The sequence below is a fragment of the Danaus plexippus genome (assembly GCF_018135715.1).
Source record: "Danaus plexippus chromosome 9 unlocalized genomic scaffold, MEX_DaPlex mxdp_26, whole genome shotgun sequence".
Classification (NCBI taxonomy): domain Eukaryota; kingdom Metazoa; phylum Arthropoda; class Insecta; order Lepidoptera; family Nymphalidae; genus Danaus; species Danaus plexippus.
In genome coordinates, this window is record NW_026869848.1 from 804,120 (window position 1) to 821,335 (window position 17,216).

General features: G+C 37.7%; 4 protein-coding genes across 9 annotated transcripts; 3 read left to right on the forward strand and 1 right to left on the reverse strand.

Annotated features, from left to right (window-relative positions):
* Positions 1-1,918: 1,918 nt before the first annotated feature.
* Positions 1,919-3,864, forward strand: LOC116767576 (uncharacterized). The gene is made up of 4 exons (XM_032657964.2): positions 1,919-2,018; positions 2,097-2,252; positions 2,432-2,578; positions 2,651-3,864. The coding sequence occupies exons 1-4, from the start codon at positions 1,941-1,943 to the stop codon at positions 2,813-2,815; spliced, it is 546 nt and encodes a 181-aa protein (XP_032513855.2). The 5' UTR covers positions 1,919-1,940; the 3' UTR covers positions 2,816-3,864.
* Positions 3,865-4,720: 856 nt separating this feature from the next.
* LOC116767802 (germinal-center associated nuclear protein) lies at positions 4,721-7,011 on the forward strand. Of its 3 annotated transcripts, none has more exons than XM_061527401.1 (7): positions 4,722-4,927; positions 5,026-5,187; positions 5,294-5,455; positions 5,667-5,933; positions 6,004-6,138; positions 6,324-6,510; positions 6,818-7,011. In XM_061527401.1, the coding sequence occupies exons 2-7, from the start codon at positions 5,120-5,122 to the stop codon at positions 6,890-6,892; spliced, it is 894 nt and encodes a 297-aa protein (XP_061383385.1). In that variant the 5' UTR covers positions 4,722-4,927; positions 5,026-5,119; the 3' UTR covers positions 6,893-7,011. The 3 variants fall into 3 exon arrangements, with proteins under 3 accessions (XP_061383384.1, XP_061383385.1, XP_032514198.2); XM_032658307.2 differs by having other exon boundaries at positions 4,722-4,923; XM_061527400.1 differs by lacking the exon at positions 6,818-7,011 and having other exon boundaries at positions 4,721-4,923; positions 6,004-6,236; positions 6,324-6,457.
* Positions 7,001-15,998, reverse strand: LOC116767801 (transmembrane GTPase Marf). Of its 4 annotated transcripts, none has more exons than XM_032658302.2 (16): positions 15,808-15,998; positions 15,580-15,618; positions 14,930-15,174; positions 14,566-14,692; positions 14,240-14,402; positions 13,763-13,993; positions 13,531-13,638; positions 13,238-13,388; positions 12,621-12,784; positions 12,183-12,335; positions 11,428-11,635; positions 10,894-11,126; positions 10,464-10,631; positions 9,822-10,018; positions 9,143-9,351; positions 7,001-8,692 (listed from the first exon to the last, which is right to left on the reverse strand). In XM_032658302.2, the coding sequence occupies exons 3-15, from the start codon at positions 15,129-15,131 to the stop codon at positions 9,153-9,155; spliced, it is 2,304 nt and encodes a 767-aa protein (XP_032514193.2). In that variant the 5' UTR covers positions 15,132-15,174; positions 15,580-15,618; positions 15,808-15,998; the 3' UTR covers positions 7,001-8,692; positions 9,143-9,152. The 4 variants fall into 4 exon arrangements, with proteins under 4 accessions (XP_032514193.2, XP_032514191.2, XP_032514194.2 ...); XM_032658300.2 differs by having other exon boundaries at positions 14,930-15,236; positions 15,808-15,997; XM_032658303.2 differs by lacking the exon at positions 15,580-15,618.
* A 343-nt stretch (positions 15,999-16,341) lies between these two features.
* On the forward strand, positions 16,342-17,201 carry LOC116767619 (B-cell CLL/lymphoma 7 protein family member A). The gene is made up of 3 exons (XM_032658022.2): positions 16,342-16,578; positions 16,655-16,839; positions 16,952-17,201. Exons 1-3 carry the CDS (start codon positions 16,490-16,492, stop codon positions 17,077-17,079), a joined length of 402 nt encoding a protein of 133 aa, XP_032513913.1. The 5' UTR covers positions 16,342-16,489; the 3' UTR covers positions 17,080-17,201.
* The last annotated feature ends 15 nt before the right edge of the window (positions 17,202-17,216 follow it).

Here is a 17,216-nt window from a genome sequence, read left to right on the forward strand (position 1 = left end):
TTTTTGTTAAAAGCTCAATTGGTTCATTGCTTAAGATTTTCAAGAGAGGCGAAATTATCTTAATCGAGTTTTAGAACATAAGAATTAAATTTAATTATTATCACGCTTTGAAATATTTTTCAGGAATTCTCTTGCTTGTTGTATCAAAAGCATAATAAAGCGACTCGCCGTTAAAAGCTGTGTGCCTACACCACAAGTTTATTAACAAAAAATTTGGTGTAATTTGAATAGGATAAAAAACTTCTGCTTATCAGAAGATTCGTAAAAAACATGCTTGAAAATATAAATAAATTTAAGATCCATGTATGTGATATAAATACAAAGATGTTACAGTACAAACTTGTACTAGCTAGGGCTCAACCACCTCAGATCAGTTTCTTTTTACTTAACCAGACCAAAAGCAAATACATTAATTAATTATGAATTGTCTTTGTCTCCTTGTCTTACTCCCCGACACATTGGTGTATTTGTTCCTCTTTTTCCAGTTTTACCCTGCGTGTGCTTCCTCTGTAGATATTCTTTAATACCATTATTTATTTTTCTAGGATTTCGCAGTGATCCAGATATTCCCATATAGAGTTATGAGAGATCGTAACAAAAGCTTTTGGGTAGTCAATGAAAGCTTTATATTGTGGTTTGCTGAACTCTTTATATTTTTCTATAACTTGTTGAATAACGTGTATTTGGCCTCTTGTAGAAAAGCCCGAACGATAGCCAGCTTGTTCTAACGGCTGATATTCATCATTTTTTGGAGACAATCTACTTTGTAGATTTGACTTGAATAAATTGTACTTTCTTAAAAGCAAACTTATAGCTCTGTAATTTCCTACGTTTTTCACGTCTCCTTTTTTTGTACAATAAGATTATATCACATCTCTTCCATTGATCTGGTAGCTGACCAGTGTCAAGAACTTTATTAAATAGGAAAGTGAGAGGACGTGTTAAGAGCAGAGAACCTGTTTTCAAAGCATCGTTAAGTATAGCGGCTGGTCCTGAGCTTTTGCTTTTTTCATGTTTTTGATATAGTTGATAGTTTCCAAGGCGTCTATTGGTGGTACATCGATATTTTGAATGGTTATTTCGCTATGCAGAGTCTTACTTACATGAGATGTAAAAGATATGTCAGTTTTATATGCATACCTAGTGTTTTATAAAATTCAGTAGCACTATTTATCGCGTCATCTCTGGGTTTTGTCACGTTCTTTCTAGTATGTATATAAGTTTTGTATCCAATTTTTATGTGTTTTCAACTGTTTGTATGCTTTTTCGTAGCTTCTATATTTCAAAAGGTTGTCTTCCATTATCTTAATCCTATAATTCTGATAATCTGATCTGATGGCTTTGCTTGCTATTTTAAAGAGAGTACTTAACTGTATAGCTTCATACTATTAACTCTATTTAGTTAATAGCAGTTAGATACTATATTCTCTTAAATACATACATTCATCAGGATTGTATCAAATCAACTTCGCGTTCTTCAAAAACATCCAAATTTTATTAGAAGATGACTGACGGTGACTTAAAATCGGGGGATCCCCTTATCAAAGATATAAAATCCGTGCGCACACTACCTGACCTCGAGATACAGATAGTGCGTTCTGCGTGTATCAAGATCGCTTACGATATTTGACAAAAAACAAGTTTAATTGACATATATCTTTAACTCATTTTCCTGTAATAAATGAAAATCATAGAAAAAATTGTTTCAACAAACGTTGACTTTAAAAAGTCATTGAAAATCTTTGATATAAAACTTTCATACCAATGCTTGTAACGTGGAGTATACTAAAACATTCCATTAAAAAGCCATTATAATTTAAACTTCAATTGTATGCTACAGAGTACAGTCATTAAAATCAAATATTCTTTTAAATATATTAAATTTCATTTTCAAATATGTCATTTGGCAAAAACAACTCGAAATATTTGTATGAATCAGTATGGCAGTTATAAATACGCTTCAAGCCTTTGTACAAACCGCTCTGGCGCTTTCATTCATTTTCATTGCAGCATTCAGTGTAAATAAAATAAAAAATACAGCCCATAGGTTTGTTCCAGAAACTATATTAACAACTAACGTTATATTTTCATTTTAGGGGTTGGAAGTAATACCAGAGCGGGCTAAGTTGGAGTACGTAAATGAAAAATATTTTTATAATTTAAGCGTGAACGTAAAACGCTATAGCAGAAGCAGTTCTTACTACTTCAACATTGAAATGACGACTAAACATGTATGGACAAACAACGTTACGGTTTGTTAAGTTTCATTTAATTAATAATATATGTTAACCACTATTTGTTCTTAGTAAATATGTGCTCTCTCTTGCCCACTTCATATGTATTTCAAACGCACCCTTTAATCTGGTTTATACAATTTACTGCTTGAGTTTTCTCTTAACACATGTCCAATAATACGTGTAATATTTTTCAGTTGCATTTAATTTTTAATGAGTATCTTCACAACGAGTATCAAAGTTCCTTTATTCAACTACACCACCGGTTCTGTGATATAATAAAATATGACAAATTTATTGGAACTATGGTCAAACAAGTCGGCTTAGAATGCCCCATGCCAGCTGTAAGACATAAAATTGAGTACCATTTTTAATTTTAGGAGTGAAATTCTTATTAGATAATATTTCTATTTTAGGGTACACTGCAATTGATGAACTTCACATTGAGCCTGGATAAATTTCCAAATGTGTTTCCATTTCAAAAATGTCGCGTTGATGCTGAAGTAACAATCACTGCTACAAATGAATCAATGGCCGCAATGTGCTTTTATGTTTCATTCAAAGATACAAAACGAACTTGAAATTTAAAAAAAAAGAAATAAACAGCAGTATCTCTTCGTTTTCTTACTGGTAACGCCACTTTATATAGGTTTACGTATTGTTATAATTTTATGAACAATGTGTGACAATCAATCCATTTCCTTCGCTTAGTTTTATTGATTTTATTGAGCTCTAGCAAAACAAATCATCACCTTCCTTTCATTCCAAATTTCAAACCAGAAAAAATACATGAAGCCATCACTCAAAATGACCCATAGCTATACCCCACCCTACTTACAAAAATACGCAAAACAATGATTCTAAGACACGAAGATTGGAAAGAAAATTTATAATGTTGTCTACATAACCATGTCTTAAAACAGCTTCGTATTGATGTCTTCGCCTCGAATAAATGGCTCGAAATAGGGAAATATATCCCAGAAACCGAGGAATTTATAATAGCTACTTAGGATCAGACGCTACACAGCACATCACCAAAACTTGCACAACCCTCACACAGAGATATGACACTCAGAGCATAATCATCATCATCCAGCAAAAACTATCACTCGAACACAAACTTAAAAATTAGAAGATTTTGTGCCCTTAAATGTTAGGTTTGACCATATTTCCCGTGAGGATGTAGCACACAGGAACTTTTTTCTACCCAACAATCTGTTTGGGAACCCATCGAGCCCAGAAGATGAAACGAAAGCGATCACGATTTGTGATGGCACGTAAATCTATCTGCAAAAAAGTGGAAATAATTTTTGCCAACGCAAGTCTTACAGCCATCACAAATACAGAAACCTCCTAAAACCGTTCCTCTTAGTTTCTTGCGATGGACACATTATCGAAGTTAACGGACCATATGCTACCACCGCGTCTGACGCAGATATAATGAATGACATGCTTAATAATGCTGACAGTGGCTTCCACTGGCTGCTCTCATATAATGTGCATTATATGGGACATAAGCCATGCACGACATTTGCCAGCAATAACCCCTCCAGCTTATGGATTAGAGAACATTATTGTTGTACCAGACGACGATGATTTTATAGTATTTAATAAAACAAAATAACCCCTGCATATTTATTTTATTTAAAATCCTCAAAAACACAAAACAAGATCAACATGGCCAAAATAAGTCATGAACCAATATATTTTACTAAACGATGTTCAAAATAAAAATATGGTAGAACAAATCATTTGTTTTTGTTTATTAAACTCACTGAAATGTATGAAGATGTTGAATTTTTAACTCCAATAAAACCAAGGACAATGACACTACAGCTTTGGTGTCATAATAAAAAATACTCAGGGGGACAATTTGTAACGGAATACAGCATGTTTTTTTATTGCCCGGCACTTTCATATTTGGACCACAAAAGATGATGTCCTTTGGTTAGGTAGAGAGGGGAGCTTAGACCGTGGAGGTGAGCGTTTAACGCGCGTCAGACAGGGGCCCCTTAAACCTACACCTGGATCGCAAGTCCCAAGTACTGTTGAAGCTCCTCTTCCTGCAACCCGATGGACCCGGCCCCCGCACGGTGAATCCATGGAACGCTTCATTTAGGTTTCGTCTCATTTTTAAAAACTACATACTCCCGACGTTTCGGTTACTTTGCAGCAACCGTGATCATGGGCAGACGAGATGTGAAATTCTGTCAGTTGGTCTTGTTATTTATCATCTATCAACGGTTGTCTATATTAGTTTCATTTAAATGAATACTCGTTAAAGTTATAATAGAACTTTGTATTAGTTCTGTTGATTCTAATAATTGTTATATGATTAATGTAGATGCATTCATTTAGATTAATGCCTATAACTGTAAATTCTCTAATTTTCGTTTTTATTATTTATCGCTATAAAATAAAAATTTAAAAATATGTCTTTTTTTAACACATAGTTGAAAAAGTAAGACATACAGTAATAAGAATTTCTAAACTTATATGAGTACCTAATGTCACTTCTTGTAAATTTTAATTGTGTTTACTGTTTACAAAAACTCAGTTTTGGATTAGAACTTCTACACTTTTATATTTTTCTCCAGTTAATTATGGACAGTAGGAACTTAAACAAGGACGGTGAAACGTGTATTCACGGAACATGTTTAGATATGTGCCCACCACAGGAGATGAACTTGTAGGTCACGTCCAATATGCTTTACACTACTTATTATATTATTATAACACAAACAATAACTATAGTCACTATTTTCTTATGTTATGATTGTTATACTTAAAGGAGAAAAAGGGAGAAATTGGTTCATAAATTAGAAGTTACAACGGAAGGTTACAAATTAGTTAAATGCTATAGTCGCTCAGCGGCAGATTCGAACATGGCTGTACCCAGCCAACTTCGACCCTTCCCCACACTTATGGCAACAACACAATATTTGTTATTAAAGTAAGTAAATGTAGAGCAAGTATGGTATATTCAATTAATCTTTGATTCCCAAATGCTAATCAATGCCTATGTGAGTTAGTTACATAATTAGGACATTTATTTTTAGTGTTTCAAAAAGGAAAGATGTCAAAATGTCAGTCATATACAATTTCTTGGATGACCGTCTCAGATCTGTGAGGCAGGATATGACGATACAAAGGTTGCAGCCAGAGGAGTGCGTCAAACTTCTGGAACCCATGATTAGGTTCTATTGCTACTACAGCTACAGGTAGCTTTGGTAATGGAATATACTGGTTATATTTATTTGATTAATTTTTATAATTAATTCAAACCATTGTCTGAATGTTGAAAGTTCTTAAAATATTTTAGGAGAATTTGATTATTATTCTTTTAACATCATATTATTTATAAACGGAAATTACTCGACATTGATGTTATAAACTAAGCTGTATATATAAAAAAAATGTATTTTGTTTTAGATTGTGTGAATATCCCTTAAGAGAATTTGATCCTGTTCTCAATAAGAAGTATTTACTTGAATGTATGAAATGGTTCCTAGCATGCTGTGATGCTTTGGAAAAAACAGATTTAGAATCTATGACGGACATTTTGAAGGATTTAAATCTTAGTAAAGACAATATATTGTCATGTGATAGAACTTTAGTTGAGAGTCTTTATGTGCTATGCAACCTGTCCGATATCCATCCACTATATCGTTATTTGTCACTACCGAATCATTTGAAAAGGTAAAATGGCAGTGTAACTATTAAGTAGTCTAAATTAATAGAAGTAATATAATATTTATTTATGTTCTAGATCAAAACTAAAATTGGCTTATGAAATAGCTGTGGCCAATATGCTCGGGAATTATGTGAGAGTTTGGAGACTAGCGGAGCAACTGTGTCCGCTCACATTCGCCGCTCTATGTTTATACCTCCCAACAATGCAGAAGTGTGTTTACAAGCTTAATCTTGACTCTAATATAAGCAGTTTCTTCTATTTATGGGTTATTTTCAAGCTGAGTCCATATAAAAAAGATTAGTCTTCTTGTAAGAAACCTAACGGAAAACCACTTGTGAAAGACTAGTTTCTCAAAATGTAATCTTCAAGATTTGGTACAAGTTGATTAATTTCAGACGAGGGCTACGAGTCATCAGTAGTGCATACAACAGTAAGCGGCTGAATGTGCCCACCAAGGTTATTCAACAATGGCTCGGCTTCAACTCTGAGGAGGAAGTCAGGGTTATGTGCGCTTACTATGGACAGACGGCCACTGATGTTGTCTGCTTCAATAATGCTCTGTTCAAATCTGATGCTGAGGTGGTATGTGCTTCATGGAATGTCATTAGTACATTGCCACAGTTAAATTAGCTACTTTAAAATTTTCAGACTTTTTATGTTTGACATTATAATGATATTTAGGTAAATTTATTAACATACTTATATTAAGGGTACACTTAATAGAAAAATACACACTATTTGTTCTATATACCCCTAAAACAATCCTCATATAGGGCTTGTGTACGTCAATGGCATTGAAAGGACCTTCAAATTGAAACCACCAAAATATGTAAGTCTGCCGTTTCTTATGTCACGGGACACTGAGATATATTGTCATCTTTATCCTCAGCCACAGCCGAAGCAACACCACATGGCGCGGATCTCAAGATTGGCACTAGGTGACGTCATGTTCTACACGATTTAAATGTCACTCGTTTTTCCATTTATCTACATTTCAACCAAAGACAAATAATCGTTACTTGACGCGGTGCCACGACCCACACAACGATGTATTATAAATAAAACATTGCAATATAAAGGGAACCTTTATTTATTTCCATAAGAAAATTCACCTAATTACGCGTCACTAATTACATTTGACAACGGAATATAAACTTGTACGGCCTTGTAATGTCTGTCCGGGTGAAGCGGACATCGCGCGAGTACATGTGAGGAATGCTCGCTACTCTCTGCCATAACGCGTTTTAGGTACAAATTTAAAACTTAATAGTTCATATTAGGGGATCTCAAAGAGATACGGCTCCACACAGACCGGCGCAATAAGCAAATGATATTTTCAATTTAAATAATATAAACAATGTATTAGTACCATGCAATGTCACATTTAAACATAACGTAAAGAAATGTTTTTTTTTTTTATTTATACAAGATTTTTAATCATAATTCCGAATATCCATTCAACATACGATTATTATTCTACAGCACGAGTTATTCACGAGTTGTTAGGCGAATTACATCAACGCGAACCTTGAATGTCTACTGACGGCCTAAATAAACACAGACAGTACATTGACCTGAAAATAATTTTGGACAAATTTAGAGAGGTAATATGTTACAGCTGGAGTTATTTTTAAAATAACGAAATTTGAATTTTTCATACGGTAATGATATCAGCGCTTACAGATCAAGTACCCGTCCATATCGTTGGTAACTATTTTGGAGGCCGAGAGTTCTATAAACTTAATATAAATATCAGTAACAGAGGCGTCTCTCGCAAACCTTGCGAGGACGTGGAGCTCTTTGTCCGTGCAGGACGCCGCCGGGAGCGCCATCAGCGGCGGACAGACAACTAAAATATATTCACCGGGACCGCATCCGCAGCGGCCGCGGAGTCCCAGCTGCAGCTGGAACGGATCGCAGCACGGTTCATTACTTAGTACATTTCATAAAATCTCCACATACATATATAGACATCTGACTACAGCCGCCATCGCCGGCCACAACTCCCGCCGGCATAATAAACTTTAAAAGCCGATAAACAAATGAAACAACGACTAAACTAATTTACAAATACACTATACAAGAATAAATATACAAATAGGGATTCCGTACACGCTCATACTGTGGGCAGCGAGTCTCCTAGCACGTAACGTCTACTACGAGAACTCGACTGTGACGGTTGCGGTGTCATCATAGAGACGGCCGTTAGTAGGGGCAGCTGGAAATACATATTCGTAATATGCGTTCAGCGCACCAGGAGTCCTGTCAGTAACGAAACAATACAACGTAACAGAACCAAGATAACAACGTCTCACAATACATTACACGTCGTTCCCACATTTCCGGGAGCAAATCTTATAAACGATACTTAGCGAGCGGATAGAGGTCGCCAGGGTAGTTAAAGTCCGATTTATCTCGGCTCTCATACGATCATACCATCGGACGGCGCCGCTCATACAGCTCTCACAGCCGCGGGATACACGCTCATAACAAGGATATAACACATAACACAAATAAATAAAACATCCACACGGTGCAGTCCCCGCCCGCGCTCACAACAAACCTACCGGTAAGTTATGGCTACTGCCGCTCGCCGACAGATGTCGCTAGTGACTCAGTTATGTAGAACTATATATTATAATGTCTATGTACAGTGGCTATTAGAACGTATCACATGTGCCGCAAGCGACGCCTCGGGACTGCACACCTCGCGGCAGTCAGCTGCCGCCGTGCGAAAACCATCCCGCGACAAACGTGGACACGTCTGCAACATACAAAGACAATTATTATCGCTTTTGTTCAAGTACACTTTATGCGTCGTCACACTATCAACGGAGAGTTAACAGTTCTCCGCTACACTTTTCACGTGCTTAGGTTAATGATTAAAGAACGAGAAACGCCTCGTATATACCGAGACGATTCACACTTGGACCAAGCGTTAGTAACGTAAGTCTGTAACCCAAACTAAATATTTTTCAGTCAGTCCTATACCTTAATAATATGAGTAATACCTTGATACTATGAGTGCCAAGATTGATGAACAAAAATCGGGAAACTATCCGAAATTAGTCTGAACATGCCAATTGCCAACTCGTGGTAAGGGTCGTGATATTTATACCTTCCATTTGCAGTACACAACAATTCTTTTACTGAGAGTTTTTTAACGTGAAAATTCTGAATATATCAAAGTATATTATTTGAAAGTCAGCCGTACCGTGCCCGGGTTAATGTTTGAGGAAGGCGTCTTCGAACAGGTCGAGCTCGTGCGACAGGTAGTTGGCCTTGTTCCTCAGCTTCTTGGCGGAGGTGGAGGCGTCTTCTAACATCTTGATGGCCTCCTTCACCTCCTTCAGCTCCTCGTCCATTTCGGTGGTCGCCTCGTCCACCAGCCGGCACAGGCGCGCGAACATCGTCGATAGCTCCCTGTGGTAAAAACATCCCTCATTGGTCATTATAGTACGAGACTGCTCAATTATACTCGTGCTGATGACAGAGCGCCGATCACTCGAGTCAAACTGAACACGCAGCGTTTTCAGTTTTTCAGTTATAATTCTAGCTCGGTATAAACGTCGCCGGACACGCTCCGCATCTATAGTAACGACCTTTATTAGTGGTAAGGGTGTTGTTGAGAGCGACTCGTGCCTGTGGAGACATCTATCCGTGTATAATTCTTTGACCCCAATACATACACCGACTGCTGCACTTGAAGCAACATTTGACCATAAAAGTCCATATTCTCATACAAACCTGTATAAACTTCTACACCGCTGTAGTATATTTTTATAAGTATCCAAATATGTACAACTAATATTTGTAAACTAATCTGCATCTATACAAAAATCTGTGTAATGTATGTATGTCTGCGGAGGGTTGGTTGTAGGGTATATACTGACTGCTGGACTTGATGCGAGCAGTTGGCGGAGGTGAGGTCCACTATGAGCCTGAGCTTGCGCGTGGCGTGCGAGACGTACTGCCTCTTGAACAGCCGCTGCTGGGCGGAGGTGGTCCAGGTGAGACGCTCGTAGGCGTACAGGGCGCCGTAGATCACCCCCGTCAACGCCACCACGCGCCAACCGACCGTCTTTAACAGCTGGAACACGGACACGTCACATCAGAACATTACAAACTACATTTTATTACTCTGTGACTCGATGCGATAAACTTCTAACAATATAATTTTTTAATTATTGATAAGCGACAAGTTTATCACTTACGGCATTAATCTTAAGGTTTAAAATCATTTGATTTGTATTAAAATACAGGTCACAATAAACAATCTAATTGGAAATATAGAATAGAAACCTCATCGTCACAAACGGGGTTAAACCTTAACTGTCGATTTTTTTTTTTATTTCAAATGGCTAGCTCAATTATCATCAATAATGAAGCCGTAGGATATACCGTCTCAGCAGCAGCCTATTCAATATTCTCTTAAAGACGCCCAAATTAAGTCACATCGCCAATCCTGTCCCGGCGCTGATGTGACAGCTCAATATCTTCTAATGTTAAATACATAGTCATAGGAATGAACTCACAAGTCCGGACAACAGCAACCCGCCCATAGTCCCCTGTGACGTGAGAGCTCCGAGGGCGAACTTCGACACCATGCCCCACTCCTCGGCCGACAGAGGGCCCATGGAACCGCCGTTGCTCACACGAGACACCTCCATAGACGGCGCGGGAGGACCCACAGTCGGCGGGATCTGGGACACAGGCGTGATAGTGATAAGAACTTAAAAAATAAACAGGATGATCAAACAGGGAACATTCAGTTAATACAACTGACCAAACATATCCATGCTCGGCTGATCCTAACTTATATCCATATCTCAATCAACGCCGACTAACCGTTCATTGAAAAAAGAGTCATGGTTAAAGAATTTAGCGGCCTAAAATACAAGCTAGTATATTTACACCACATTGCACAAGCATCCGTATTTTTGTTAGCTAACATTCTTGTCTCACCTGCGTGTGCATGGGCGGATTCTTCAGGGCGATCTTGTTAGTGTTCCTGCCCTGGAACCTCTGGATGAGGGCAGTGATGCCGTACGAGAAGCGGAACGTGAGGTCCTCGTTGAAGTCGGCGCACAGGTTGTCGCAGTTCAGACGGTACAGGACCTCGAAGGGCTGCTGGTGAGGGATTATACACGACGCGGCCGCCGCGCGCTTGTGGGCCGGCAGGATGCTGTACATGCGCTCTGAGACAGTCAAAACCTTTAATTAACTTAAATATCAACGAGATATGTTTTACCTGGCAATATTTCACACGGCTACTTGTGTATACACATTCCCTATGAACATTAAAAGTAACTTGATACCGCTTCCTACACAGGCATAAAACGGAAAACCTATTAAATGGCTTCCATATTGAACTTTGCCCATAGACAATGCGAAAATATTTTTATTGAAGAAGAGGACACTATGTCTATGTCACGACATATTAAATTTATTATAAGATTGCCAACAAACGTTCAGATCGTCCACATAACCGTTCCATACCCGCCATATCTTTCTGCGCGGTGTCCATCTCGTGGCCGATGTCTGCGGACAGTCGCTTCTTGAGTCGGGAGCCAAGGCCGGCCTCCACGTGTCTGTGGAGAGAGCGCTTGTACTGCTCCAGGGCGGAGCGCTCCGTCCGGAACGGCGCTTCGTACTCGTCCACCAGCGCCGACAGACGACGGATCTCCTGGCTCAGGGTCAGTGAAACCTGGAGATTTGGTTTGGGATATGTCAGTGTAAGAATCGTTGTGCGTCCAGAGCGATATCAACATAGGAAGTCTTCGGCGGTAGATGGCAGAAAACAATACCAACCGATAGACATTTTCCTGTCGTCTGCGTCGGTTAATCAAAATTAATCGAGAAGTCGAAAACCATAATTTTAAACAAGTTTAATATATTAATATAACAGTCTCGATGTAACCCGGGTTAACTAAACCGGGTTTGCGAATAACGGACTAGCATCTTTGGTCCTGCCGACGTGGATGATGACTTTGACCCACGAGTATCCAATGGTATATATCAATTTTTGATGGCTTTGACAGCGTCTTTGGATGGTGTGGGTGGTTCAAATACCCATTCTTTGAACATGGGCTGTAGGGCCTGAAGAGGTGCACCCGTCCCAAAGTGACTCTAAGAGACCATAGGTATATGAACCGGGACCTCGTCTTCGCTGAGGAAGGTCATGTGTGAATGTGTTTTCTTTAGTGTGTTAAGCTAGTACTCCTGTCCATATTATTGCATCCAGTGAATCCCACCTTATGTTCAACACTCTCCACCATGCGTCCAATCTTCTCCTTCATCTGCCTGGTGATGGCCGTGAGCTGCTCCTCGACCGAGGACAACTGTTCCTGGAGTATACGCTGCTTCTCAACTTTGGCCGCCTTTTGGGCCGTAGCGGTGCCATAGACCTGGAAATGGAAATCATTATATAACTGACATACAGTTTAGGTGAGGGGCTGTATTGTGGGAGACTCAATATTTAACAGCCAGATAAGTTCCTTCGCCGCTAAAACATTCTTGCAAGTTGTTTATAACAATCCATTAACACCTTATCAGTTGTTAGCTTTAATAACTAAACGAACTATTTCTATTGCGTCACGTTTTGTGTACATTCAATGAGAACGTATTGATTTGACACTGAAAAGGTAAGTTTCAATGATACATACACATATATATATATGTATATTAGTAACCTGTTCTAGTTGTGCCATGACGTCACCGGCAATGTTTTTCCCTCGCCTGCTGTGCTGGGCGAATTTTGTGCGGACGGCCGACTGACTAATGCATTCCTCGAATTTGCGTTCGAAGTCCACGAACTCGAAGTAGCGGACCTGGTGACCCTCCGCCAGGATAGGAGCTGGAACATGGAGGGGGTGATAAAAACTGGTTATAACAGTCCATTCAGAGTTATGGCCGTAGTTATTTAATAAGACCCGTATATGCTTTATTCCTTGAAATCCACCTCCACCAGATCTCTTTTTGACCCTTCAAAAGGAAAAACTCTTTGGTAACCGACGTTCGAGGGCTACTGTGACCGTCTTACATCAGGACTGAGTTCAGCTCCATTGTGACCCTTATAATAAACCCAATAACGGCTAACTCTTGTAGTTTTATTAAACTTGACTTATACGGTTGATTTTAATTATACTTCCTGTAATGTCAGTGGATATGCTATCTGTGGGAAACGCATTCTATATTTTAAATCGTTATTTGTTATAGATTTTTAACCTTCAAATGACTACCCTATGTTAGACATGCTTGTCACGTCTCTACCTAACAGTAATTCACAAGGCGGTCACTGTATACTAACAGGACACGGGCTTCTCCCTTTCCCTCATCCGTGTGAGGAGCGCCTCCTTGGCTGAGATGAAGAAGATACGTTCCTCAGCCTCCTTGGGGGAGCACACACGTAGCTCGCGAGACAGGAAGTCCACGCAACGGGTTGCGTGCTGACTGCGGACCTGCAAATGTATAAAACACATATTTTCAATGTTTAATGTAAAAATATAAATATTACATAGTTTTAAATATGCAGACATCGCTGGAATTTGCTTTAGAACTCTCTAGAAAAACAAAAATACAAATGAATTAAGATCATCTCACCTGTTCCAAATATTCCGGCTCCGAGGCCGAGGCGTCCCATCGATTGTTTAATATGAAAATATTAGGTTGCGATATTTTCGTAGACACTTTGTGGAAGAAATTCTTCTCCTGAAATTTGAAGACAAAAAATGTAAAATTATACACTTCTCTCAAAATAGCTATAGATTAAAAAGAATTTATTTGAATCTTCCAAAGTATTTTTTGTAATATCTGTATATACATCAATACTCACAGTGACCATCAGTGTGGACTCAGCGTTAGCGACCAGCACGAAGACATCAGCATCAAGACAGTACTTGTCGATCCACTCATCCAAGTTGGGAGTGACATCCACTCCGGGCGAGTCCACGAGAACAACGTCATCCCTCAGCAGGGCGCACAGCTCACGAGGCCAATGGACGTGAACCAGCGAACACTCCTGGAGACGGGAAGCACACAGAGCATGCCCCAGCTGACTCACTGACTGAAAAATGTACAGATATGATCAGTATTCAGTACCAAACATGATGGAAAAACACGATTTAAAGAGTACATATATGAAAATTAAGTTCATTTTGTGTTATGATTCATCAAGTGTGCCGTCAGTTAACAACAAATAAAAGAATATTTTGCTGATGAAGGAAACTGAGACATCATTTCCATCACCACCTACATACATTCTATGGCTGTACTTTCACTAAACCATGAAATATATTTAAAAACTTCAAACCTGAACGTTCAATTTCTCCTCGGAGCCCTCAGTCCTCATGAAGGCCTCGTCCGTGTCTGAGCCTTCCACCTGCAGGAAGCAATTGGTGGTATGGCCGATACCACTGGGTAGGATCTTGTCGTGCAACATCGCATTAATCACTGTGCTCTTTCCATTGCTTGTTCTGTTGAAATGTTTGTAATTGTTTGAAACAAAACTCTTCTATAATGAGCATAAGTAAGTTAAAACATCGGAAAGTGAAATTGTGTACATGAAATAAGTTGAAAATTAATGAAAACAACCGATAGAAAAATATATGATTTTATTTGATATCATATAAATATTACCTGCCGAAGAATGCAACTTTCATGTGATCTCGTTTGAGAACCTCCCTAATAGCCTGCACTTTACATACATATGACTCCACATTGGTAACATCCTGAGGTGTTGCAATACCATTATCTCCTGATACAGCTAAAATTGATTTTGATACTTATAAAACCATTGGTAGAAAAAACTTATCTTAATATAAATTAGTTTTTTTAAAGATATGCTCATACTACAAACATTTGAAGTAATAGGTTTATGTAACATATATTTTATTTTATATCAGTATGCTATAATAATGTATTTATGACTGGAGTGTAATCATGACTCAGATATACATTGAATTGACTAACTGAAATTCACTAACTGACTTTTAAAACTTACCGTGCATAAAAATAACGGCATCTTTAACATAATCGTCAATCTCAACAAATATGTCATTGATCTTCTTCTTGGCCCTCACAAATATCTGCAGCGGTGAGTCCACGTTGGACATGTTGACACGCACAGTCCCATTGTTCATGACGACATTGTGGGGCCCATCACCAGCCATCATGGATATTGTACGATTAACAAATGCAGCCATACGGGAAGGAAAGATGCACGGTTTTCGTTAGCTGTACCTTACACTGGACAATGCCAAATATAGTTACAATACCACTTCTACGGTTTACACACATGCAGGGTACAACTGCAACAAAAATTACAAGCATAAGTGCAAGCAACAAGCCAACATTCCAAGCTTGAGTTTATTGGTTAGCAGCAAATAGCTTATATTTCGTAAATTGTGATTTGAAATGTTCAAAACTAAGAAACAAAAAGCAAAACCTAAATGACAAACAAGTGATTTAATAGACAAATAGCTACATAGATGCATTTTATAAAAATAGCAGACTGAGTTGCGTGATAATCCTGAATTCTGTAGGTTATGGTTTCAAAGATAGTACCGAAGTGGTATGAAAGGTGTAAAAAAATATTTACTGTGATCAAAATCATAATAAACCGGACTAAAATAACCATTAAATTTAGAGCACCTTATCGTCTCGTTGCATCACAGCCATTGCGTACACATCCTTGCAGTCCGAGCCGCATGAAAATATACGTAATTGTAACTATTTATGAAACCCTCAGAACGACCCTTAACAGTAAAACAACTGACAGCCGCCTAATACGAGTCAAAATTATCTACGCTGAATTTCAGAAATGATTATACGTTGATATGTTATTTTATAAGTATTAAAATATCAAACACCATTTCTCACCTGTTTTAAAACTTCATTTTATATAATTTACATTTATGTCGTAAATATTACAATTTATTTTATTCGGCAGAATTATTCTATAAAATTTATCATGTAGGTAAGATTTTTTGGACTATTTTTCATGGTTTTGGTTTCCGTTACAATAATTATCAATGGTCTGATTTCATGTCCCCTGTCCTTCAATTCTATTGGCCCTAAGGTATTTATGGAAATATAGACCAATGAAATGACCATCCCACTTTTTTAAGTTAGATTTATGATGTGAAAAATAATAACAAAATAAGAATTTTTGGACTTTTGGAGTACTATTATTATACTTTATTTTAATAATGAAAATAATAAAAAAAAACAGTTATACAAACATTAAATAATAAAAATTTATATTTCTACAAAGTTTTGATATAATTTAAATCATAGTTAATTATTTCATATTTCCTAAACACATAAAAATAAATGTGCTATTTGAATGCAGCTTAAACGACAATAGACATACATATATACTTACCTAGATGTACCTATAATATAAACTGTCAATGTTACAAATGGAAATGGCGGATTTACACAAATGTTAGTAGGTGCTTCATACAGTAGAACCAAGGTCATCAGGTTCTCCATTACAATAGTTTGATTTAAATTTTTCATAATTATTAAGTATAATAATTAAATAATTATATCTATAAATATGTCGAGATCCGTACGTGCTGAGACCAGAAATAGAGTTAAAGATGATATCAAAAGGGTAATGCAAGCTGTTGAAAAAGTTCGCCATTGGTAACGCCAAATTATTTATCATGCATTGAGAATTAAATTTTATGAATGTAATAAACAGAAACGTGGTAATTTTTAGGGAAAAAAAATGGGTAACTATCGGTGAAACGACTATGAAAATTTACAAATGGGTGCCAATATCTACGAATGAGCAAAAGAAGAAACACGCTGCTAAACGAGAAAATAAAGAAAACACCTTAACACCTAAAAAGATACACGATTCAGCGAATTCAAACTTTGCTATTGCCGAAGACTCCAATACGTGTGAGTTACCTCCCTTTCATCTAATTCTCTAATCAGTTTGCTTTAAGTGTTATTGCAGGCCTAGTTTCCCGAAGTACTGTTCCTTTACTGATTCCATACCACTCTCTTCCAGGTTTTTCTACAGTTAGTGATTCTCAAGGTGCTACAGAGTTTACCTCAACGCATATGAACTTTTCTGAAGATTCCAACTCCCAAAGCAGTGGTACCACAACACCAGCCAAGAGATTAAAAACTGACTGAGATAAATTAAAGTGACAAAGACTTTTAACAGTGAAGTGTACAAGTTTTAAGTTAACGAGTGTAATATATGAGTATGTGTGAGCTATTGAATGATTTATTTATAAGACAAGATTTAAAGACAGCTTGGTGTGTTTAAT